The sequence below is a fragment of the Lonchura striata genome, chromosome 14, assembly GCF_050655825.1.
Source record: "Lonchura striata isolate lonStrDom1 chromosome 14, ASM5065582v1, whole genome shotgun sequence".
NCBI lineage: Eukaryota > Metazoa > Chordata > Aves > Passeriformes > Estrildidae > Lonchura > Lonchura striata.
Genome location: NC_140716.1, coordinates 15,868,310 through 15,892,989, shown reverse-complemented (window position 1 = coordinate 15,892,989; position 24,680 = coordinate 15,868,310). Strand labels below are relative to the sequence as shown.

At 53.8% G+C, this 24,680-nt stretch overlaps 1 protein-coding gene across 6 annotated transcripts in view; it reads right to left on the bottom strand.

The window, feature by feature from the left end:
• LOC110470184 (ankyrin repeat and fibronectin type-III domain-containing protein 1) overlaps positions 1–24,680 on the bottom strand; it is a 245,108-nt gene that overhangs the window by 163,864 nt on the left and 56,564 nt on the right. For 5 of the 6 annotated variants that reach the window (XM_085592614.1, XM_021529644.3, XM_085592616.1 and 2 more), the window contains exon 2: positions 4,584–4,777. In XM_085592614.1, coding sequence (XP_085448740.1) covers positions 4,584–4,656 — 73 coding nt within the window. In that variant the 5' untranslated portion in view covers positions 4,657–4,777. Of the gene's footprint in view, positions 1–4,583; positions 4,778–12,933; positions 13,211–24,680 lie in introns of those variants that run through there. The other variant, XM_085592610.1, reaches the window with a different exon arrangement.

Here is a 24,680-nt window from a genome sequence, read left to right as displayed (position 1 = left end):
AACAAGATTATCTTGAAGGTCACTTCCAATCCAAACCCAAACCATTCCATGAAAGAGGCAACCCAGAGCACAGCACTCCAAGCATCATGTAGATTTTTCCTCCCCTACTTTCAATTTAATAAGCTGCTGCTGCTCCTCTCCAAATGTCACCTCACACAACACAGGAAGTGCTGTTTGAAAGCTGTGATTATTCCATGCACAAACACATCAATCGGAGGCAGATCCAGACTGCCACTGTGAGACAGCATCGCTCTGGGAGCGCAGCAGGGAACGCTGGCACAGGAGATGCAGGGAACCTGCAGGGAAATCACACATGAGGGGAGGAACACGCCCCAGTGCTCACCTGAGATGGCCCAGCCACTGCCTGTGCCATCCTGTGTCCTCAAGATTGTCCCCTCCTGGCCCCACAGTTCACCCTGACACAGCCCCCATTGCTCTGCTGCCCTAAGCAAGGAGGGCCAAGGCTGAATGAGGGAACGGATTCACCCGCTGTACCCATGCCTCTGTGCAGGGCACCTCACCCAAGGATGAGGAGTTGGGTTTCCAATCCTACAGAGCAGCTGGGTCACATCTGCTCTCACTAATCCCAGTTCCCCAAGGATTTTGTGGCTTTTGGTCTCATCTCTCATGTACAGGCACTGTATTCTCCAGCAGGAGCTGGCCTGCCCAAGGGGTGATCCTCACCAAACTGGGTTCTTCTTCCCTGCACACAGGGAGCCACCACAGGACCTTGACTACCCCAAAATGCTTTTCTACCTGCTGAAGGAACTTGTCCAGATTGCTACCAAAGAAATAAATCAACAGTCAAGCCCAGAACAGTCAGAAGGGGAAGATCAAGAAGTCAGAGAATACAGACTGACATGGGCAGGAAGGGAAATAAAACTCATCTTGTTCCAACCCCTGCTACAGGCAGGGATGTCACTAGATCAGGTTGCTCAGGGTCCCATCCAACCTGGGGAGGAAATGCCAGGAACAGAAGCAAGCCCACAGACTGGAGACAACAATCCTCATGCTCTTGTGTCTTGGAGCTTCTCACCCCTCTGCCACTCAGAGCTCTGCCCTCAACATCAGCACCTCTGTGAGATCTTCTGACCATCTCTTTGGGCTTGACAGTAACAATTCCTGCAAACCCTTTTTTTCTTTCTGAATTTGAGGTGTGGGGAGGACACACATCAAAGGATGGAGGGGACAGCAAGGATGGAGGGGACAGCAAGGATGGAGACCCAGAGGCTGGAGCCTCTCCAGCACATCCTCTACAAGTAGAAGACAAATTAATTCCAGGGTTCTGGTCTAAGCTCAAATCCAGCTGCTTCCCTGTGGATTCTTTATTTTCCTCCCATGGACACAATTCCCAGTAAACTCACCCCAACCATGCTACGAGTTAACTTCTTCCCAGACCCACAGCAGGGCATGGACCCAGCTCCAGAAGAGCTCTGCATGTTTTCTGACAGACAAGGGAGAGTGGAGGCAGGGAAGTGCTCCAGAGTTGTCTGCTCCTTCCAGGTGCAAGAGGAGGGAACTGCAAGGGACCAGGCATGTAAACCATGCAGGGAGTTTCTGTGCAGGCTGCAGCTGAGGGCTGCAGGTGGTCAAAGGCTGAGAAGCCCCTGCCTGCTGTAGAAGGAAGAGATGAGTAAGGAAAGGAAGGCCCTTCCTCAGTCCCACTCCTAAATCTTCACAGGGGAACAAGGGATGAGAAGCAACAGGCAGCTCACTGCTCTGTGCCACCAGCATGTGTGAGACCTCCTGGCAGAATGCAGTGTGACACCCAAGGGATAATGGCTTTGACAAGGCAGGCACTGTCCCTGTCAATCAAGCCCCATTTGTGCTTGTCTTCGTCTCTCTAGGGCTTGTAGCCATAAGGATTTGGGGTTAGTCCTGGAGCAGCTCCAGACAAGGAGCTGCATGATACAGGATGGAAAGGAAGAGCCCATAGCATGTCCCAGCTGACCACAGCACTGTTATGGGTGTCCTGCAGGGATAAAACAAATCTAGACCAGCAGGAAACCCAGACCTGCTGACTAGCCAGCTAGTTCCTGAGCTCATGGAATGAAGTGGAAGGTTGTTTTGAAGGGAAAGAAGGGATCTGGGAGGCTCAGCGGCCACAGGCTCAGCTCTTCTGCCCATCTTCAGGGCCCCAGATCCCCACCAGGCACCTTGGTGTCCTCACAAGGACCTGCAGAGGAGCTGTGGTGCCACAGCAAGAAAACCGCTGTGACCACCCGTCAAGTGCACATCCCTCCTCCAGTGCTGCCACACTGGAACCATGAGACACAAAGGAAAAGGCTGAGGAACATGTCCCAGTGGTCAGATGAGGATGTCACATCTCATCCATGCCAGCCATAATCACTTCTTTCATCTTGCTTGGTGATTCCTCTGCTCATGGCCCCCAAAACAGCAGTGAGCCAAGTGCAGTTCCTCCCCAGAGCTGTGAACTCTCCCTGAAGATGAGCTCATCACCTCTCCCAAGGACAGCCCTGCTCCTGCCATGTCCCTGTGCATGAGCCTCTTCCTGAGCTGGTTTTGGCCCTGTGTCCTCCCACCTTGAATGGGGACTGGTGGTACCTGCTCACAGAAAATTCTTCACTTCTTTAGGGAAAGGACCTTATCCGACAATGCCAGGATGGTTTGGGCTAGAAGAGACCTTAAAGCTCATCTCATTCCACCCCCTGCAATGGGCAGGAACACCTTCCACTATCCCAGGCTGCTCCAAGCCGGGTCTAACCTGGCCTTGGACACTTCCAGGAATCCAGGGACAGCCACAGCTTTCTGGGCAACCTGTTCCAACTTCTCTCCATCCTGATACCCAGCAGCCCAGCTCTTTTTCATAAATCCTTATGGGAATCCTGCATTCCTAGTCAGCATCCCAGGGACTGTTAACCTGCAGCACCACATGCTGCTCCATTCCCTTCGTGCTGTCCAGATGACCTACCTTGCCAGCAGTGCCTCTTTTTCTCCTCCAGGACATCATCCTGACATCCTTCATAAGTGAATAATTAGCAGTTCCTAATTGAGCCAGGAAAACAACGTGGGAGAATCTGGACTGATAACAACACACGCATTCATCCTGCTCTCCCTCTGTGGAGGAAGCCCTCCTGTCTCCAAGGATTCTTCTACTCCTTCTCCTCTTGGCATCCCCAGCCCCTTCAGCCATGAACAAAGTAAGATCTTAAACACTTCTGACGTGCACTCAGAGTTTCCGTGGCTCCTGCTGTGCAGGGAGGGCTGTGCACAGGGTTTGCTGCAGGACGGCTGTTTCATGGAGCACGAGCCTGTCTGCACTCCCAGGACAGGAGGTGTCTGCAGCAGAAGGTGAGGTGTTTGCAGTGGCTCTGACCCACATGGCAGCATCACCCCACGGTCTCACACCAGCGTCCCACTCCTTCAGCACCTCCAGCACAGCTCCCTGGAAGCACCAACAGAGCAAATGGGGACCTGTAGGTGTGCAAGGGAGCTCTGGACATCATGTTCTTCGTGGTGGAGGCTACACAGCCTTCCCACAGGTTTCCTCCCATTCCAAGACCCACTCTAACAATTTGATGGGCTGAAGGAAAGCCCATGGGTCCCACACATGGAAGCAGTGGCTGCTGCAGTGGTGCTGCAGAACACCCAGGAGCTCTGTCACAACAAGAGTGGCAGGACGGGCTCAGCAATGTGCAAAGATCTGCTCTGTGCACAACTTTTGGGAAAATTAGTAGTACCAGGAAATGAAATGCAGCTTGAAAAGCATCAAAATGAATCCAGGGTTTGGACAGCTACTCTGCTGAGCAACACAGGGTTCTGACTGTGAGAGAGATAATTTTAAAAATCCTATAAAAATAAAAAAAATCCAAAAGTGCTGTTTGAAGGGAGCTGTTTTATAAGGATTTTATTCAGCACTGCATTATCAGCCCTGGCTTCCAGGCTTTATCTTTGTTTCAGTGTTAATAATCCCCCTTCCCATCGCTTTTATAGTCCCAGTGTGATTCTGCTGGCACCAAAAGCACTGAAATTCTTTGGCCATCAGCGGCTTTGCCAACAAACTTGCTCAGACCAGCTGGCCCAACAATATTAGTATTTCATCAGGATCAGCATGAGAGTAGAAGAACATGATAAAAATCCTTAGGGCTGACCCAAAGGCCAAAACAGTGCTAGGCTGGGAGCATCTTCAAATCTCCAAGGTCAGGGCTGTAGGAAGAGCACAGCAATGATGCTCCTGCCACCACTCCCAGTGGAGACCAGCTGCAAGTGCCCTGAAGTGACACAGGAAAGAGGCACCTGGCACCTGTTGCATTGGCCGAGGAGGCCCCAGGGTGGTATCTCACCCCAGCACTCTCAGGCAGAAGACTCCAAGCGTCACCTCTACACCTCAGGTAGCTTCCAGCAACCAACTCTTCTTTTTCACCAGCATAATATGAAGGATTGGGAAGTTTAAGTATCAAGCTCAAAGACTCGACCAGGAGCAAAAACCCCAAAAGTTCACCAAGAAGGGCTGCTTTCAGAGCAGAATAAACTCCACATGGGCTGGAGTGGAATTTGTGCCCCTGGAGGAGCAGGAAGGCTTTGCTGGGATCCTGTAGGCACAGAGGGGTGGGTGCACTCACCGGCAGAAGGGACCGTGCAGCCTTTCTGGTGCTCAGAGGCCGAGTGCTTCTTGTAGGGCTTCTGCTCCGGCATCTCGTCCCTGTAGGCCGCGGGCTGGAGCGGGGGCAGGCGGCTCAGCACCGGCGACTGCGGGATGCTGGGCAGCGTGCGCGACTTGCCCAGGAGCGGCCGCTGCAGCTGCCTGTCCAGAGACCTGCGGGGACACAGCGCGGGCACGGCGCTCAGAGCCGGGATGGAGACAGACAGGGACAGGACACAGGACAGGGACAGGACACGGGACAGGGACAGGACATGGGACAGGAACAGGACATGGGACAGGGCGCTCAGAGCCGGGATGGACACGGGACAGGGACAGGACAAAGGACAGGGACAGGACACGGGACAGGGACAGGACATGGGACAGGGACAGGACATGGGACAGGGCGCTCAGAGCCGGGATGGAGACGGGACAGGGACAGGACAAAGGACAGGGACAGGACACGGGACAGGGACAGGACACGGGACAGGGACAGCACATGGGACAGGAACAGGACACGGGACAGGGACAGGACACGGGACAGGGACAGGACATGGGAAAGGAACAGGACATGGGACAGGGACAGGACACGGGACAGGGACAGGACACGGGACAGGGACAGCACATGGGAAAGGAACAGGACACGGGACAGGGACAGGACACGGGACACGGGACAGGACACGGGACAGGGACAGGACACGGGACAGGGACAGCACATGGGAAAGGAACAGGACACGGGACAGGGACAGGACACGGGACAGGGACAGGACACGGGACAGGGACAGGACATGGGACAGGAACAGGACACGGGACAGGGACAGGACACGGGACAGGGACAGGACATGGGACAGGGACAGGACATGGGACAGGAACAGGACACGGGACAGGGCGCTCAGAGCTGGGACAGGACAGGGGCGTTCAGAGCTGGGAAGGACACTCAGAGCTGGGACAGGACATGGGACAGGGCTTTCAGCGCTGGGACAGGACACAGGGCTTTCAGGAGGTGGGAGGGGTCACTCAGGCCAGGACCCCTCTGTGACACACACGCAGCTCATGGCTGAGCATAACTATGCCCTTTATGGAATCATGGACTTCTTCAAGTTGCAAAAGCCCTCTAGGATTAGCAAGTCCAGCCATTACCCCAGCATTAAACCATGTCCCTAAGTGCCACATCCACAGGTCTTTTCAACACTTCCAGAAACAGCGACTCCACCATTGCCCTGGGCAGCCTGTTCCATGAAGAAATTTTTCCCACAATCTAATCTAACCCTCCCCTAACAGCACAACTTGAGGCCCTTTCCCCTTGTCCTGTCCCTGTTCCTGGGAGCAGAGCCTGACACCCACCTGGCTGTCCCCTCCTGTCAGGAGTTGTGCAGAGCCACAAGGTCCCCCCTGAGCCTCCTTTTCTCCAGGCTGAGCCCCTTCCCAGCTCCTTCAGCCCCTCCTGGTGCTCCAGCCCCTTCCCAGCACTGTTCCCTTCCCTGGTCATGCCCCAGCCTCTCAGTGTCTGTCGTGAGGATCTCAGAACTGACCCCAGGACTGGAGGTGCCTCAGCAGTGCCCAGCACAGGGGATGGTCACTGCCCTGGGCCTGTGGCCACACCATGGGTGGTACAGACCAGGTGCCATTGGCCTCTTGCCCACCTGGCTCAGGACCACACTGCACTCTCTGTTAGCAAAACTGCTTCTGTGCCAGTGAAGCCTTCTCCCCTGGCCAGGTACTGTGACCAGGATTAGCACCTTGAGCTGCAAGGCACAACCAGCACAAAAAGAATTCAAGATCCCAGCCCACCTCAAAACTTCCAGATAATCTGAATTAACCAAATAAAGAAACCAGACAGTTCAAGACTGAAAGGATAAAAATTTCCTTTGAGACAGTGAAACCCCCATCAAACACCATCCACAGCACCAGAAAGGGATTTGAGGAAGAAAATAGGTCACTGGACAGGTGCTAGGGAAGGTCCAGACTCCAGAAAGCCAGACTCACACAGCCGATACTGCAGAAGTCCCCAGGGTGTCATGGAATCATGTAGAAACATATATTCAATGTCTCTGTGATGTCAAAACTCAACTGAGTTTGATGCTGGAGCTCCAATCTGCTGGGGTGCCCAGGACACAGCCCCATGTGTCAGTGTGACCACACACAGCCACACATCCCAAAGCCCAGAGGCAGCCCATGCCCACAGGGGCAGGGGAGCGTGGCCCCCTCCTCCTGCTCCAGCCCATCCCCACCTGGGGATGGCCCCCAGGTGCCCCTCCCCGGGGATGGCACCGGCCCCAGCGGTGCTCCAAGGAACCCAGGAATGCAACAAAAAGGAGCAGAGCCCAGCACTGTTGTGGGGTGTCCTGTGCTGAGGGCTCCCCAAGGCTGTCCCTTGTCCCCTGCTTTCACAGAACCAACAGCTGAGCCCAAAAGGGCTCCCCAGCACATCCCAAGGCTGTTCCAATATCACAGAACACTTTGGGTTGGAAAGGAGCTTAAAGATCATATTCCAATGCCCTGCCATAGCCAAATCTCAAAATGAACAGCACAGTTCATTCAAATTTCTATCTAGAACTCAATTCTTCACTGCTTATGCTCATTTATTCTTGTGCCAATATTAACCTTCATCTTAAATAATAATCCCCCCTCTACCGTGTTTTCTCCCATGATTAATTTCCATTAATGAAGTCCCAGCCCCTTTCTGCCTGCTTTTTCAAGGCTGATTAATGCAAATTCTTTCACTCTCCTCTCAGAAAATAAGCTTTCTTTTCCCTACGGATGTTTCCACACCCCTCACTGCCCTCCTTGTCCCTTGGACTCAGCTTTCTCCACCCATCCTGGAGCATCACAGAATCCCGGGATATTTTGGGTTGGAAGGAGCCTTAAAGCCCATCTCGTTCTACCTCCTGCCATGTCCAGGGACACCTCCCACTGTCCCAGGCTGCTCCAAGCCCTGTCCAACCTGGTATTGGGCACTGCCAGGGATCCAGGGGCAGCCACAGCTGCTCTGGGCACCTGTGCCAGGGCCTGCCCACCCTGCCAGGGAACAATTCCTGCCCAATATCCCATCCATCCCTGCCCTCTGGCAGTGGGAGCCATTCCCTGTGTCCTGTCCCTCCATCCCTTGTCCCCAGTCCCTCTCCAGCTCTCCTGGAGCCCCTTCAGGCCCTGGCAGGGCTCTGAGCTCAACCTGGAGCTTCTCCTCTCCAGGTGAGCATTCCCAGCTCTCCCAGCCTGGCCCAGAGCAGAGGGGCTCCAGCCCAGTGATCATGCAGACCTGAGCTCCTCCTGCAGACAGCAGGACAACTCTGCCTCCCTGCATGTTCCACCACTAAATTTTATCCTATTTCATGTTCCAGTGCTCAGGGTCACACAGGCAGGGTGTTGGTCTGTCATGGGATGTTTCTCACACCAGCCCTGCACTCCCACTCCGGACAGGGCAGCAGCTCCCAGCGGGGCCAGTCTGGTGTCACTCAGGAGAGCAGGCACAGGGCCAGAGCAGTGCCACCTCGCAGGGACAGTCACACCAGCCCTGGGGCACACGGCTGGGGCAGAGGGCAGGCCCAGGCAGCCCAGCCAGCCCCACACAGCACACCCCAGAGCAGGGCTGGCCAGCACATTTTGACATTAGGTCAGCAGTTTATTGGTATAAATCAATCCCATTCTCTCTCAGTTCCCAGATGCTGCTGCTCTGCTGCTCTCTGGGGCTGGGCAGGGACAGCACTGCCCCAGGCCTGGGGCAGCAGTGCCTCGGCTGGGCCAGGCGCTCAGCACTATCCTGCCCACCCCAGGCACCACTTCAGTGGGATCAGCATGGAAACAAGATGTGCCAAGAGATACAAAGCCAGAATTAGCTTCCCAAGCACTTTCCATTCCAGCAGAACATTTGTACATCTCATCGTAACATATTTCACTGGCACAAGGCAACAGGGAGAGAGCTTAACACATCGCTGTGCTGCATAAATGAGTTCAAAACATTCCTTTTTCTGTGCATGTAAATCCCAGGATACCTGTGTACAGCTCCATCACCTGCAGAACCCCATTAGCATTTTAGTGCTCCCGTTCCTTTTGTCCTCACAGGGCCACTCACAAGAGTCACATGGGGAAAAAAAAACAGAAAAATTCACTCTGTCAGAGAAGCAATTTTCAAGCTATGTATCTTCAGGCAGCAATTTATTTTGTCAGAAAAAGCAAAGCAACTAGAAACCTGTTTACCACTGAAATCTGAATTCAAATTCCCAAGCACAATTCAGCTCCATGGATTTACTATCCCACTTGTCATTGTTGAACCACAGCTGGCACTAAAGTACCACACAGATCCTCATTCATCCCCATCCCCCAGAATGGTGGGGAGGAGAATTGGGAAAAGGTGAAACCCATGAGTTGAGGTAATAATTGAAATACAGTTGTTGGTGGTGTTTATTATTATTATCATTATTATTGTTGTTGTTATTATTGTAATGAAAATGGAGATAAGAAAAAGAGAGAGAGGAATATAACCCCAGATAGACAAGTGGTGTCTAACAGTCTCTCACCAACCAAAAAGTCCAGCCTGCTCCTCAGCAGCAACAGGCCTCTCCCAGCCAACCTCCAGTTTCCATACTGGGTATGACATTCCATGGTCTGGAATATCCCTCCCAGTCTTTGTCACCTCCCCAGTGGCAGAGCATGAGAAATAGAAAGTCCTTGACTTAGGGAGAGCATTTCCCAACAACAGCCAAAGCAGCAGTGTGTTATCAACACTGTTCTCATCCTGAATCCAAAACACAGCCCTGGACCAGCTCTGGGAAGAAAATGAACTCTATGCCAGCCCAAGCCAGAGCTGGTCCACAGCTCCAGAGCCCTCAGCAGCCACTGCCAGGCAGGACCTGACAGCACCAGGAAGTCACATTGCATCTCCGTCTGCTTCCCAAGCAGGCGTCCCAGCTGGGTGCTATCAAAGATGCCACATCCCATTAGTAAAAATCCCTGATGGAGTGTAAAGCTCAATTAGAAAAGCCACAATCAACGCTTTACAGCCTATATTTAGCTGCTATTTGGCATTTGGGTAGGAAGGAGAGCACATAATCGAGTCATGACAGGGGTGGAAAAATCCTCCTGGCTGGGTGGGAGAGCTCAGGCAGGAGCCCAGTGACAGCTCTGTCACTCCAGCCCACAGGCAGATGGGGAAATGTGGGAACGTCGTCAGGTCCCTGCCCCAGCCCCAGGGACAGCTGTGGGCAGGATGACTGTGCCAGGCAGGGGGCAAGGCTGCTCCAGCACCTCCAGCCCAGCCACAGCCTGGCCACAGCCCCACACACCCAGCAGCACAGGAAGAAAAGCAGCAGAACTCATCTCCAAACCCGTGCTGTGTGCAGCACCTTCCCCATGGTGATGTCCTTCTGAAATCCAGGAAAGAGAGGGGAAGGGCTCAGATAAAGGGAAGGGAGGGAAAAAGAAAAGTTTAATGCAAATTAAAAGCCAACTCCTGCAGCCCTCTTGCAAGCTGGGAAGAAATTGCACACACCTCCATCCTCCCCTCCCAGCTCGTTTTTGTGTGGGAAAAGTTACTCTCCAGAGAGCACTTCCAGCCCAACCCAGAGTGTGGAGTCTGCAGCATCCCAGGGCAGGATGGAGGAGTCACCCCAGCAGCGCCAGCAGAACCCCAACAGCACCAGAGAGAGCAGCAGGAGGAGCAGGTGCCCTCACAATCCAAAAAATACCCCAATAAGCCTCACTGATTTATATGATTTGCCCAGGAGCCAAGCAAGGAAACCTCCAGCATGTGTCCTGGAAATGCCTGAGGATGGTGACCCTCCAGAGATGTCCCACTCCCGAGAACAGGGCAGCCTTCATCCTGCAACAGCACCCAGTCCCAGCACCTCTGACACAAAGCTGAGCAGCCACTGTGCTAATCCCTTCCCTGAGGCAGGAACACAGCAAGGAGAGGAGGTTAACCTGGGCAGGAAAATAAGGAGGGAAAGGGGCAGAGCAGCAGGACAGCTGCTAGTCCAGAGCTGTGGCTTGGTGACAGCCATATGCCCTGTGAGGAACATGTGAGGCCACTTCCAAGATCCAAGGGGGACAACATGTGTCCCAAAGAGCTCACAGCCCCAAAACTCAAACCAAAAATAGACAGAGTAGACAAAGGGCTGCCCCTCCTCCTGCAGCACTGCACAGCATCCCACAGGTAACTGGAGAGAGCTCATCTACCCCCTCAGTTAATTCATTCACTAAATTGACCGAGCAAAGGAAGTTGATAAAGCAGAAGGTTTGGGGAAGAACAGCTAAATGTGGTACAGGCTGAGAGGGTGGCAGGGACAGGGGCCAAGAGAGCCCAATTATTGCAGAGGAACAGGTCTCCCAGATCTTCCTAGCCTGTGGTTGCTCACTCACTTCCCAGCCTGCTCCTCCAAGGAGATGTAACTTAGCAACCTGACCTTAAAAACTCGGCAAGGGTTCCAGCTGGATTCAGGAAAATCAGAGATGTTACAAGGCAGGAGGAGCCATTACCCACCAAACACCCTCTCAAAGCGGGTGGGGTGTGTGCAGGGGGTGCACAGCCTGAGCCCCATGGCAATGCAAACAATGGCTGCAAAATGGAAACAAATCAGCAGAACACCCACATCCATTCCTGAAACAGCTTGTGGAGATGCAGCTGGGTGTGATAGGTACAGGGGGCAGGGATGGATGGGATACTGGGAAGAAATTCTTGGCTGTGAGGCTGGTGAGGTCCTGGCACTGGTTGCCCAGAGAAGCTGTGGCTGCCCCTGGATCTCTGGAAGTGTTCAAGGCCAGGCTGGACAGGGCTTGGAGCTACCTGGGACAGTGGGAGGTGTCCCTGCCCACGGCAGGGGGTGGGACTGGATGGGCTTTAAGGTTCCTTCCAGCCCAAACCCTTCTGGGATTGTGTGAGGTTTCCCCACGGGTCTCAGCTCCAGGGCACAGGATTCACCCTGTCCTGCCACGCTGTCCCTGCCCAGGGCAGACACGGAACTCGGAACTCGCTCCTGCAGGAAGCAGCTGGGACCACCCACCCAGGCTGGGCTGCAGCCAGGCCAGCCCAGCCCCCAAAGCAAGGCTTTGTGCCTCTGACCCCCGGGAATGCACAGTGCCCACTGGGTGTGAGCTCTGCTCTGAGCCATGGGGCTGAGCAGAGATTGGAGCAAGGATCTTCTCCATCCCCACCCCAACAGCAGCAGGAGACAAGCCAACATCTACCTGTAGCTGGTTTCTGCGAAGGGGCTCTGCAGGAGAAGGCAGAAGCAGGAGAGGGGTAGCACAGGAGGCTGTTGTGCATCAGAAACTCTTTCTGGACAGAAGCTCAAGGCAGCAGCCCCTGGGATGTGCTTCAGTCCAGTCCAACACCCAAAGCAGTGGCAGGACCCCATGGAGGGCAGGGAATGCAGTTTAAGGGGATCACACAGCAGTGATAAAGCCTAGGGAAGGAGTGTGAGAGGAAGAAGTCAACTGGTAACACAGAGTAGCCTTGGAAACCAAAGCCCGAGGATTTTGGCAGAGCGGAGCCTTCACAGGGCATCCTCACCTGTTCCAATCACCAGTTTGCTCTGCAAACCTTACCAGCTGTGAGCAAACCTGTGACTCACTGGCACTATTTCCAGTGACCCTGTGGCTGACAAAGCCAGAGAAAATCACTGAGAAATCTTCTCTTCACATTCAAAAAACACCCAAACAAAACACCTTCCTTTCTGGCTGGCTGGTGTACGTGTGTGAAGAGTGGAAAATGAGAGCTGAAACAGAGCATCTTTCATCTGACTGTGAGACAGTTTCAAAGCAAACCAAAACCTAGAACAGCATTCAGTGTGCAAGTTCAGAAAAGGAGAAAACCAACTATGTGAAGCTATAAAAATGCCTTCCAATGCTCAGCTGTGAACTGGTAAATACTATTATTTCCACCAGCTGCTTTCCAAAAGCGTCTTCACCTCTCTGACTTGCAGAGCATCTCTGCAGCAGGGCCATCACCCCAGCGCTGAACTAAACACCACTGACATCCAGGGAAAAAGTGCTGCTGTCCCTACAAGCTGCATTTTGATTTGGAGGGGTGTGGGAGGGCAGGACAGGCGGGCACACCTCTTGTGTTGAGGGCAGCACTCGGGAAGACATTTCAGAGCTGCCTGGAGGAGAATTCAGCACCGTTCCCTGCTATGAGCCCCCTGTGCCTGAAGCCCAGCCCTGCTCCCAGCACCCAGGACATTGGGAGCCAAGTACCAAATGGCCCTGGAAAGGGCCAGATGCTGCCTGAAAAGCCCCGTTCTTGGGCGTGTGACAGCCAGTGTCACACCAGCCACTGCCCACAGCCTCTCTCCCCCCAGGCTTTCACCGAGTGCTGAAGAGCTGCAGCTGCTACTCACCCCTGGCACCATAACGCCATCCCGGCATGCCAAGCTGGGCAAAGCCATCCCCAGGGAAACAAGGTGAAAAAACACAAACCCTTCATGGCAGCACTCACTATGAGCTGTGGCTGTGTTTTGTAGCAACGCCTCCATTTCACCATTCACTGGAATCCAATTGCTGAACAGATAAGGAAATACATTGAAGCCAGACACTGCCATTCATTCATTCAGATGTATGTTGGTTTCTTTGTTAAAGGAATCTTTTTTTCCAGCTCTGTTGCAGGCAGTGAATGACATCCCCAGCCAGGGATGTCATCCACTTCCCAGCCCAGGAGCATCCCACAGGGCCCTTGCTGGTGGCCACCCTGCCCTCTCTGTCACCCTCTGGCCCTGTGGTGCCACCAGACCTCCCCCCCACATGCCGGAGTGAGAGGAGCCCTGTGCACACCCTGCCCTCCTGCTGCCCTGATCACACCGGGGCAGAGCAGGGACCAGGCGCTGCAGAAGGCTCTGGCAGAGCCAGCTCAGACCCGGAGCTGCACTTGCACAACAAAAAGTCCACAAAGACAAAAATTCCCTAGGGCCAGGGAAAGAAGCAGGAATATTCACAGTACATGAACATTTATCCTGCTCACTGAGTCCTCTCTGATAAATGGGGAGAGATGGCAGACAAAGGTGAAATTAATCCCAGCACAACAGTGGAGCAGATGAGCATCCTCCTGGCAGCTCCAGAGTGTGACCTGCATCCTCAGGGACCAATGTGGTGACTGTCTCAGGGTCCCTGTGCTTATAGCCAGGTTGTGCCATCCAAATGAAGCAGAGAGGATAGCCAAGGGCATCTGGGATGCTCCACAAGAGGCTCAGGGATCACTCTCCAGGTGGAGTAGCTCTGAGGTTTACAAAGAAGGCTGTTTGAGATGCAGAAGGAAGCTCCTTCCAGGCTGACAGTCAGCTCACGAGCAGGATGTGACCCCCAGGGACACAGCAGTGCCTGGCCAGCCCCAAAACAGGAGAGACACAGCAGAGCATGGCTGGGAACACAGCAGAGCATGGCTGGAACACAGCAGCAGGCAGAGGGAGTGGCCCCAGGACCAGCTCCCGGCTGAGAAGGACAGAGCCTCAGAGTCGCCCTGGCAGGAGCCAGGTGACCCAGTCACTGGTCACTCGAGGAGCCAGTCACTGGTCACTCTGGGGACCCAGTCACAGGTCACTCCGGGGACCCAGTCACAGGTCACTCCGGGGACCCAGTCACTGGTCACTCAAGGAGCCAGTCACAGGTCACTCCGGGGACCCAGTCACTGATCACTCCTGGGACCCAGTCACTGGTCACTCGGGGAGCCAGTCACTGGTCACTCTGGTGACCCAGTCACTGGTCACTCTGGTGACCCAGTCACTGGTCACTCGGGGAGCTGGTCACTGGTCACTCGAGGAGCCAGTCACTGGTCACTCTGGGGACCCAGTCACTGGTCACTCTGGTGACCCAGTCACTGGTCACTCGAGGAGCCAGTCACTGGTCACTCGGGTACCCGGTCACTGGTCACTCAGGTACCCAGTCACTGGTCACTCAGGTACCCAGTCACTGGTCACTCCAGTGACCCGGTCACTGGTCACTCGGGTACCCGGTCACTGGTCACTCAGGGACCCAGTCACTGGTCACTCCAGTGACCCGGTCACTGGTCACTCGGGTACCCGGTCACTGGTCACTCAGGGACCCAGTCACTGGTCACTCCAGTGACCCGGTCACTGGTCACTCAGGGAGCCAGTCACTGGTCACTCGGGTACCCGGTCACTGGTCACTCCAGTGACCCGGTCACTGGTCACTCGGGGAGCCGGTCACTGGTCACTCGGGTACCCGGTCACTGGTCACTCTGGTGACCCAGTCACTGGTCACTCTGGGAGCCGGTCACTGGTCACTCGGGGAACCAGTCACTGGTCACTCCAGTGACCCGGTCACTGGTCACTCGGGGAGCCGGTCACTGGTCACTCGGGGAGCCGGTCACTGGTCACTCCGGGCACCTGCCAAGGACACAGCAAACGCCTCCCACTCCCCAGCTTCACCAGACCGGGCCACAGACGCTGTGCCCCAGCTCCCGGCTTTCCTTCCGTGGTGTTTATGTATCTCCTGTCTCCTCTGAAACATTTCGAGACAAAACATAATGAAGCACAAGTAATGGATGACAAACATCCGGCTCCCGATGGTAAAATGTTGGCTAATTTACAAGATAAATGACGTAACTGCCTCCTGTGCATTTACAAGCACCTTTCAGGGAGGATGTGAAGGGGTTCAGCATCACAGTCACCTCCAGCAGCCACCTCCTGCCCTCCTCCCATCAACCCTGCATTCCCAAGAGAATCCCTGGGCAGAACTGGAGCCAAGATGCTCCTGCACCACAACCCCCCAGCTCCTGGTCCCGTTCCCAGTCTCATGACACAGGACTGCTCTCCCCTGTTGCTTCAAAATCCAAGTCACACGACAGAGGAGACAAAAAGCTGCTGAGATCATCTTGGAAAGGATACTGCTGCTCCTGACAACCACAGGGGAGATGCTTGAGGCCTGAATTTGATGTGCTCCAGCACAGGAAGACACTCCTGACAGCTGGTGGAGCTGCTTGGTTTGCTTGAAATCCTGTAATTTCTGCAGCATGACCAAGTTTTTCAGCACTGGAGGTAAACAGGGGCCAAGCTGATCCATCTCTGACTATTAATCCCTGGCAGAATAATTATTCATATATGTTTTGGTCAAAAAGCAGATTTATAAGCAATCATTGGCATGTTGTTGTTTTAAACCTCCTTGGGCACCGCCTTTCAACCAGAGCCTTAGGCTGGTTTCCATTTTCCTCTGAAGCACAAGAGGCAGTCACTACCATGGTCAGAGAGACAAGCTCATTGAACAGAAAAAAATTGTTATGTTCCCAGTGTATCACAGTAAAATTCCTTAAAAAGAGGGTTTTCAGTGCAAGAGTAATGGGGGCTGAGGGGAGCTGGGAGCAGAGCTCTGGCAAAACCCAGCAGCTGCTCGTGGCCAGGCTAATGGATTTTATCTGTCTTGTGAGGGGAAGAACAGGAGCAAACAGCCCCAAAACAGCCCAGAGGAAGCCCAGCCTGGGCAGCAGCACTTGGGGACAGGATTCCTCCAGGGCATAATCAGGGCTGGGTCCCAGGCAGCCCCAGGGCCCCACTGCACAGCAGGAACCGAGCCACAGGGCTGGGCTGGGGGCTGGCCATGGGCTGCAAGGAAGCAGAGCCCAAAAACTTCCTACTTCCAGACAAGAACCCTGGCAAAGCTTCAGCTGCCAGGCTGTATGGAGAATCACAGAATCATCAAGGTTGGAAAAGACCTCTAAGGTTATAAAATCCAACAACCAACCCAGCATCACCACCATTTTCCATGTGCCACATCCACACATTTTTCAATGCTTCCAGGGATAAGGACTCTGCCACTTCTGTGCACTGCTGCAGCTCAGCGCCCGCAGAGAAAAGCAGAGCCAGGTTCTGCCAGGGAAACACATCCCTGCTGCAGGAAAAACATCCCCTAAAATCTCAGCTGGAATAGCCTCCCAGTCTCCCAGTGAAGAACTTGTGCCTGGAAGTGTCCAAGGCCAGCTTGGATGGGATAGCGGAAGGTGTCCCTGCCCATGGGGTTGGAATGAGGTGAGCTGAAAGCTCCATTCCAGCCCAAACCATCCTGGGATTCTGTGATAAATGTTAGCTGTTTGTTCTTGAAGCAACATAAAAATGCATGGGAGCTTTCCAGTTTTTCTACAAACATTGTTTTGCAGCCAAAACATAGATGTACTAGGGACAGCCACACAAATCCTGCACCCAGGGCAGATAGCAGAGGGCCTGGGGTCCAAGCAGCCAACAGGAACAAATGCCAGATCCAGCGGCTTCCAAACACCCGTGGAAGCACATGGATGCTCCAGGCAGCAGCAGGGGCTGCCTCAGGTGGGGGATCTGCTCTGCTCCCCCCACACCAGGGGCTGCTACAGCCAGGGAACCAGGAGGAGCTGCTCGTTCCCATCTGCATTCTTTCCATCAAAAGACTGAAAAATGCAAAGTAAAGTTATCTTGCATTAATTTGTATAATTTCCAACTATTCCTACAGGAAAGAACACAGAATTTTTGTGGGGGGAAGAAACATTTTAATTTTTGAAGTAAGTATTCTAGTTTTTGTATTTGAAATATTCCCAACAGTAGTGTCCTTTTTTCCTTTCCTCTTTGAAATGCTTCTTCCTGGGTCCAGAGAAAATCTCTTTTGTTGCTCTATCCCCTTTCCCTTCCTCTCCAGCTCCCCCAGAGCTGGCTCAGCCCACCTCCTGCAGGACAGCATCACCCGGTGCTCTCCCTGGAGCAGCCCTCTCCTCCTAGGGGGGCTCTTCCCCCACCAAGGGGCTGTTTGAAGGACATAACCCACCCCAAACTCCCCTGCAGGAGGGGGCACTCACAGCTCTGGCACTTCCATCTTTCAGCTCAACGTGCTACAAGGACACCAAGCCTCTTCCCCTCGGCCCCCGGTGATGCCGATGCAGAGGGACATTTCCCAGGTGGTTTGGGGCAGGAAGCACACCACAGCTGCCCTGTGCTTGCCCATATCCCACCCCCACCTGGAGCACACAAAGCCACCCCTGCCACCAAGCCAGGACCTGGGCTGCCTAGTGTCCCCTTGCACCCTGGGGGCTCACAGGTGTCCCCCCTCTCCTCAGGGACTGCCCTGCACGGTCAGGAGCAGGCAGAGAAGGGCACCCAGGAACAACCCCATTGGGAATCTCCCCCATGCAGCCACCATTTCTCCCAGAAGCTGTTAACATTCCCACTGTTGTCTGGAATAACTGGGGATTGCTGGGGCTTGTGTTTCCTACCTGCGCCCCCACCCAGCTGTGACTCAGTGCCAAAACAGTGGGAATTAGGAACCCAACAGCCTTTCGAGCAAAGTGTGACTCACAGGCCAAGGCTTTCTGCTCCAGGAGCCAGCTCTGCAGTCACGCTCTGTCTGTGATTCCCCTTAATAATACCAGTTTCATTCCCTTCCTCCCACTACCCATCCAACTACCACTCCAAAATAAAGGGTGCCCATTCATCTTTTTCTGCCTAATTCTGCCTTCAAAGACGAGCTTCAGCTTGTGCAGAAACCAGGCAGCTCCCAAGCTCATCTCCCATCCCAAAGACTGGTTTTCAAAGGAAACTGGAAGCCAGGCAGAAAGGGAGAACAGCTGGTGCAAGCCTTGTCTTTACATAAAACATGATCCCAAACCCCAAAAAGATGACCCTGAGGGCTTGGATGTGCTTTTCAAGTCTGTCAGATCCAGGGGGCTTTCCCCACCAGCTCCCAGGCCACACATACATGCACTTTTATGGGACAGATCTTAAACATCCCTTTACACACAGCCACGGGAGCACGTTTTTGAGGAGCAGGAAGAGGCAGAGGCCCAGAGCATCCCTGGCTCTGTCCACATCATCTCCCCCTGCACCCTAACAGCACAGGAGAGGACAGAGCCACAGCCCAGAGCGAGACCAGGAGCTCTGTTAATGAGACTGCATTAGTGAGGGCTGGAACTGGAAATGCACCCAGGTGTCCCCCAGAGCACAGAAACAGAGAACCAGGGTAAGTCAAGGCTTGGTGGACAGGCCCCTTGCAATAACAACTTTGATGGGGAGACAGATTTTTTTCTCTGCGCTGCTCCCCAAGCCCCTTCCTGCCAGATCCCAGGCACGGTGCTGCAAACAGGAGGGAGAACAAAGCCAAAAGGCTTCTTTAGGTTTAATATACAAAACCCAGGCAGCTCAATCAAGCAACAAAAGCTAAATGTCATTTCCTCCCGTGGCACTGCCACTCTGCTCACCATTGTGCACGTCTGACAGCTTGTCATGGTTGTGAGACACCAGGGACACAGCCTGGGAGAGGCTGGCACAGAGGAGAGGGGAGGAAGGCTCAGTCCTGCAGCCACCACAGACACAGCATCAAGAGAGATGGGACACCTGGGTGAGCTAAAGGGCACAAGTGACCCCGCCAGGCACAACCACACAGGGCAGGTGGGAAACAGCACAGAACCATGGAATGGATTGGGTCGGGAGGGACCTTAAATCCCATCTCATCCCACTCCCTACCATGGGCAGGGGCACCTCCCACTATTCCAGGGTACTCCAAATCCTGTCCAGCCTGGCCTTGGACACTTCCAGGGATCCAGGGGCAGCCACAGCTTCTCTGGGCACCCTGTGCCAGGGCCTGCCCACCCTCACAGGAAACAATTCCATCCCAGTATCTAATCTAAATCTCCCCTCTTGTAGTTTAAAACCATTCCTCCTTGTCCTGTCACTGTCTACCCATGTAAAAAGTCACTCTCCCTCTTTTTATAAACCCCCTTTAGGCACTGGAAGGGGCTTTAAGGTCTTCTTAGAGCTTTCTCTTCTCCAGCTCTCAGCCTGTCTCCATGGCAGAGGGGCTCCCGTCATTCCAAACAAGCCTCACCCAAGAGGACACAGGCTGCCCTTAAAGACAGCCCCACACAGAGCTCTGCAGCCTCAGGCACCCCAAAACCTGTCGCCACATTCCAAACCTCCAGCTGAATGAGGCTGAAGTTTCCAGCTCCAGCTCCTGGAGCTCTTCCCCTCATTCTTGCCCAGCCAAGCTGCAAAAGTGCTTGGCTGCCTGTTCCAGCTAAGAGGATTAATGGGTGCTCAGCACCTCTGCGAAGCACGGGCTGAGTCACCAACACCAGATTTAGGACTTCCAGCACCAGCACTGCCCACTCCCATGCCCTGGCCACGGACATTGACTTGTTCATAGGTTACAATGATCAGTTGCAGCAAAAAATAGGAATCCATGCAGTCACACACATTTTCCTGCTGGCATCTCAGCAGGCAAGGGAGGTGTGAGCACTGGGAAGTTTGGAGTATAAGTGTCACAAACACTTTATTGACTAATTCCAAGTGGAAACTTTCCACTTAATCCAAAACACTTCCAAGTTCCTTGCTAGTTTTCTGCTTTAAAATGCAGATATCTTTCCATATGGACAATGTCATTTGGAAGCAGAAATGCTTTGTTCAAAATGCCAAAAACACAGTGGGAAAAATCAGTCAAACTCTCAGCCATGTAGGACAGCCCCTCAGAGCCACCCTTTGGGCATCTTTACGTGCCATCTTTGCCTGTCTCATGCTGTGTGCTGCTAACACAGGAGCTGTTCTCTCAGTGCAATTTCCCAGCCCCAGAACTTGCCAGGTCCTCCTGTCCCACACCACAATTGTGTGCCTGAACACAGACATGCTGTCAGAGCTGAGGAGATATTTTTAAGCACCCAAAAACAACTAAGCACAATCCTGCCAGGAAAACATTCCCCACTACCCCTCCCCACCTCAAAGCCCATCACACTGCACAGTGAAGACACGAACCAGGATATCAGCGTGGAACAGACCCTAAAGGAGAGGAGGTAACAGCTCCCCATGGCAAAAAGCAGCTCCTCGGTCCAGCTTCCCACAAGGCTTGGAACAGGCTCTGACCCTGGGAGCAAGAGAAACACCTGGACCCACCTCTACCCCACAGGAGTGCAAAGATGATCCCAAGCACCCCTTCTTCAGCTGGATAGCATCTAATGACATGGGCAAAAACAGGCCCAGCAAGTTAGAATTTTTATGTAATCGAATTCTTACATAACCTAATTTATTGCTAATTAACACCAACTTCCAGCTCAGGTACTGAGAGAAGAAAGGTAGCAGAACCCTGAAGGTGTCACCCTGCAGGCCCAGCACAGAAAAACTCCTCTCCTCCCCCTATCCCACACTGAGCTTCCCTGGCCACCCCAAGCCAGAGAAAATCTCCTCTCCTGGAGCCCACTGAGGACATAGGGTCTTCACCCTCAGGTTTTCGGGGTTGTCAGCTCTGCTGCCTCCAGGGCTGAAGGTGCCCCCAGGAGTAGAATGCAGGATCCAAACCCTGGCACAAATTTCCCCCTGTATTCCCCTATCCTGAATATCTTCTTTCCATAACTAGGCAGCAATCTCCTGAGGAGCTCATCAAAGCCCTTCTGTGGGGACCCTGTGGGGCTCTGGGGACCACAGAGAAGGGGAGAGGTCAAAGAGGGACCATCAACTTCCTGAAGCCAGAGAATGGATCTTTCTCAGAAGAGTCCTGGGCCAACAGTGGAAGCCTCTGAATCAGTCCCCAGGTCCCTGCCTAGAGGAGAAATTCCTCTCAGAAGCCACCTCTGGACAGGACTTGGGATTTTTAACGACTTTCAATTGGGATTTTTAATGATTTCTTTAAATGAATTAGTTACTGTTGCAGGTCACCTCTGTGGTGATAAAACTGGCCTTCTCCAATAGCTCGGCTTTCCTGTGTTGTACCCAGACTGAGAGCAGCTCCAAGAGTGTCCTTGACAACTTCTCCCACACCCATAACTCTGACTGCTGTCCTCCCAGAATCCATGCAGGCCCCCAGGGTCCCAGCCGAGTGCTCTGTCAGGCTGGCTCACTGCTGAGCAGCCCTGGCAGCAAACAGCAGCCTGGGAAGTGCCATCATGCTCCAGACAGTTCCAGCCTACCCTGGAGCCCCCCAGCTCTTTCACAGCGGGCAGGACTGCTCTCTCAGCCCACTGACAGCACAACAGGACAATACTGATGTTCTATTCCACTTTGCAAAAGCTGCAGGAACCCAAAATCAGTTGTCCAGACCTTTCAGTTTACACACAGCTCACTAAAAGAAGAGCTATTTAGTATAACTTTCCTTTGCCTTCCATTTCCCCTCCATTCCAGAGCAGAGCCTCTGTGCCTTTCCAGACAACACACAGAGCTGGGCACAAGCACTCAAGGCTGGCACCACAAGATAGCACAAAGAAGAACCCGCCAGAGCTCAGCAAGCACCTCTTGTGCTTCACCCACAGGCACCTGCACCCAGTTCTGCAGACAAATCCTCATCTCCCTGCCATGCCCTGGGCTCTCATCCCTCACGGAGCAGTCCTGCTCCAAGCCTGTCACCTGGAGTTTCTCCTTCATCCATCACTGCCTCTGCTAGACAGAAAAGAAGTTGCTGCAAATAAATCAGCTGCCTCACTGGGCTGGGCTTGGCTGGGGTGTTTACTCACACTGCCTGCCCCTGTCCCAGCACAGCTGCCCAGGGGACACCCTGATCCCCACCTTGCCACACCTCGTGCCTCCCAGCCCCAGGGACACCTGCCCAGGTGACTGACTCAATAACAGGAGGCAGCCGTGCCACAGCCCCTCCTGCAGCACAGGGCTCAGGCTGCAGGAGCCTCCAGCTGACACAATGCAGAGGGACAAACCAGGACACACTGTGCCACAGGTGAGAGCAGAGGCTGAAGAGTTCCTGCAAGCAGCACCTTTGCCCAAAAGCACCTTGAGTGAGATGATCTCCTGCTGGGCTCCACTTCTGTGCACAAGTCTGAGCTCACAAATTCTCAAGCCCAGCAGACTTACTCATCCCAGCTCACTCATGTTGCTTTATCTGGAGGCGTAGTTTAAAAATGCAGGAATATTATTTAAAACCATAACTGCACACCTGCTGATTTCTGTCAGGTCCTGTGAGAATGCGTGGGACCACTATATTTAGAATTTAATAACTCCAGTCAGTGGAAGCTCTCGACTGAGTACCTGCCTACATCTGTTCCCTGTGGTCCCAGGGGATTATGCAGCCTTGGGAACCGTGGTGGGAGCCTGGCTGCCCTGAGCAAGACCAGGGCAGGGCTGTGCTGAGGGCTGTTAGACATCAGTCACCCTGCTGAACCTGGGCTGCAGGACCTCTGGAACCTCCGTGCACGTGGAAATGTGGGAGCTGAGGATCTCATCTCCATGCTTCACTTGCCCACAACAGAGTGAAGAAAGGAAATAAAAGCAGAAAGCTGATCAGCAGAGCTGGAAGAAGCACCATCTACAGCAAGGGCAGGGCCAGACCTTGCAGCAGCAGCATTGTGTAGGTTTTTGGATCTCAGCCATGGAGATTTCCTGGGTTTTCTCAAGGTACAGACACTGGGGAGGCAGCAGGGGAACAGGCAGAAGCTCAAGTAGCTGGGTTGACAAGTGACACTGATTTCAAAGCATCCCACACTTCAATCACTTAGTTTTAGTTTCATAATCAACCGCAGCAATCAAGGGAATGGGCTCAGTATCCACAGGTGCACTCAAGGCCTGTCACTGTGGGGGTCAGGGACACCAGGAAATCTGTTCACACACTCTCATCCAGGCCAGAGGAGCTGCCCTGGAGCAGCTGCATGGCCCAGGAGGCAAAACAGGCAGAGCACAGCTCCCTGCAACTCGAGCTTGGCCACACCAGAGCAGCTGGGCACACACAGGATCTCTGCTTGTGGGCAGGGGGTCCATGAGCCCCACACAGCACTGAGCCCTGACGGGCAGTGGCCTTGTGGCCACATCTGCTGCAGAGTGAGCCACAGTCCTGCACAAGGGGACAACTCAGACACAGAATGGTTTGGGCTGAAGGGACCTTAAAGTTCATTCCGTTCCATTCTCTGCCATTGGCAGGGATGTCTTCCAGCAGAGCAGGCTGCTCAGAGTCCCACATCCACAGCCAGCATCCCCAGGAAAATTTGGTACGTGAGCTACAACCATCAATGCCACTTTTGTGTGGCTCACATCCCAGGGCTAGGAAGGCACCACAACATCTCCCACTGCAGAGGAAACCACCCAACTCACCCCACACGCCAAGGTTCAGGACAATAGCACCCTGTGCATGGGGGTGGCACCTCCTCCTCTCCCTCGGGCTAGGCACTGGCACACACTTGGCTGCACACAGCAAACCCCAGGCACGCCCTGCACCCAGCAGCACCTGGACAACAGACCTTCCTCACACCCAGCTCCACAGCAGCACAGCAAAAACCCGAGGGCAGAAACCAGGGTTTCTGTCTACAGCACCAAAAAAGAGCAGAACAAAGCTCCTGGCTCTGCCAGGAATGTTTCTGGAGAAACGAGTGAGCGGGGAAGAGGCGACTCCTCCCCAGCCACCGGGAAAAGAGGGGAGACAGCGGCGGCTGTGCGTGCCTCACTGTCTCAGCAGCAGCACAGCAGCAGCAGGAGGGGCTCCAACTTCATTTGAATCTGTAGATATTTTAAATACCTTTAGAGTAGAAAGTGCTCACCAGCCACGGAGGAAGGCAAGTGAACGCCTTGGTATTATTTTTTTGTCCTGTGTGTCCCTACGCAGACCTACACCCCACAGCAGGGAGGCACCAACTGCAGGTCGGCAGGAGATTTGGGGATGCACTGCTCAGGCTGAGCCCACAAAAATGGGGAAGAGCCCAGAGCAGCACTGAATACTAGCTCTGTCTTACATGCTGTACAAAACACCCAAGGAGAAGCCACCCAGGCACAGAGCAATTTTCTTAATTGCAGTAACTGTGTTTAGATGCAAAACAAGGACGTGTGCAACCCCCCTCACACAACTCTGAGCACTCACACGCTCCTAGAGAATTTCCAGTCAGCCCAAAAGCCACCTTCCCCATCCCCACTGTGATCCCCTCCCAGTCCATACCCCAGAGAAGCTGCCGATGAGCCGTGTGTCTGTCTGCCCAGAAGAGCTCCCCTCTTCACTGCCCAGAGCCTTCCAATGTGACAGGAGGCTCCATCAGCACCTCAGATTCCACTTCACCTGAGCAGCCACTTCTTGGTGCCCCTGCAGAGAGGCCTTTGCACGGGGCAGGTGGAGGGAAGGGTGATTTTGGTGTAATGACCTCAGTCCTCTCATGAGGGGACAGTGCAGTGGCACAGCAGAGAGCACCAGGCAGAGGAAGCAAGGCACAGGTGCA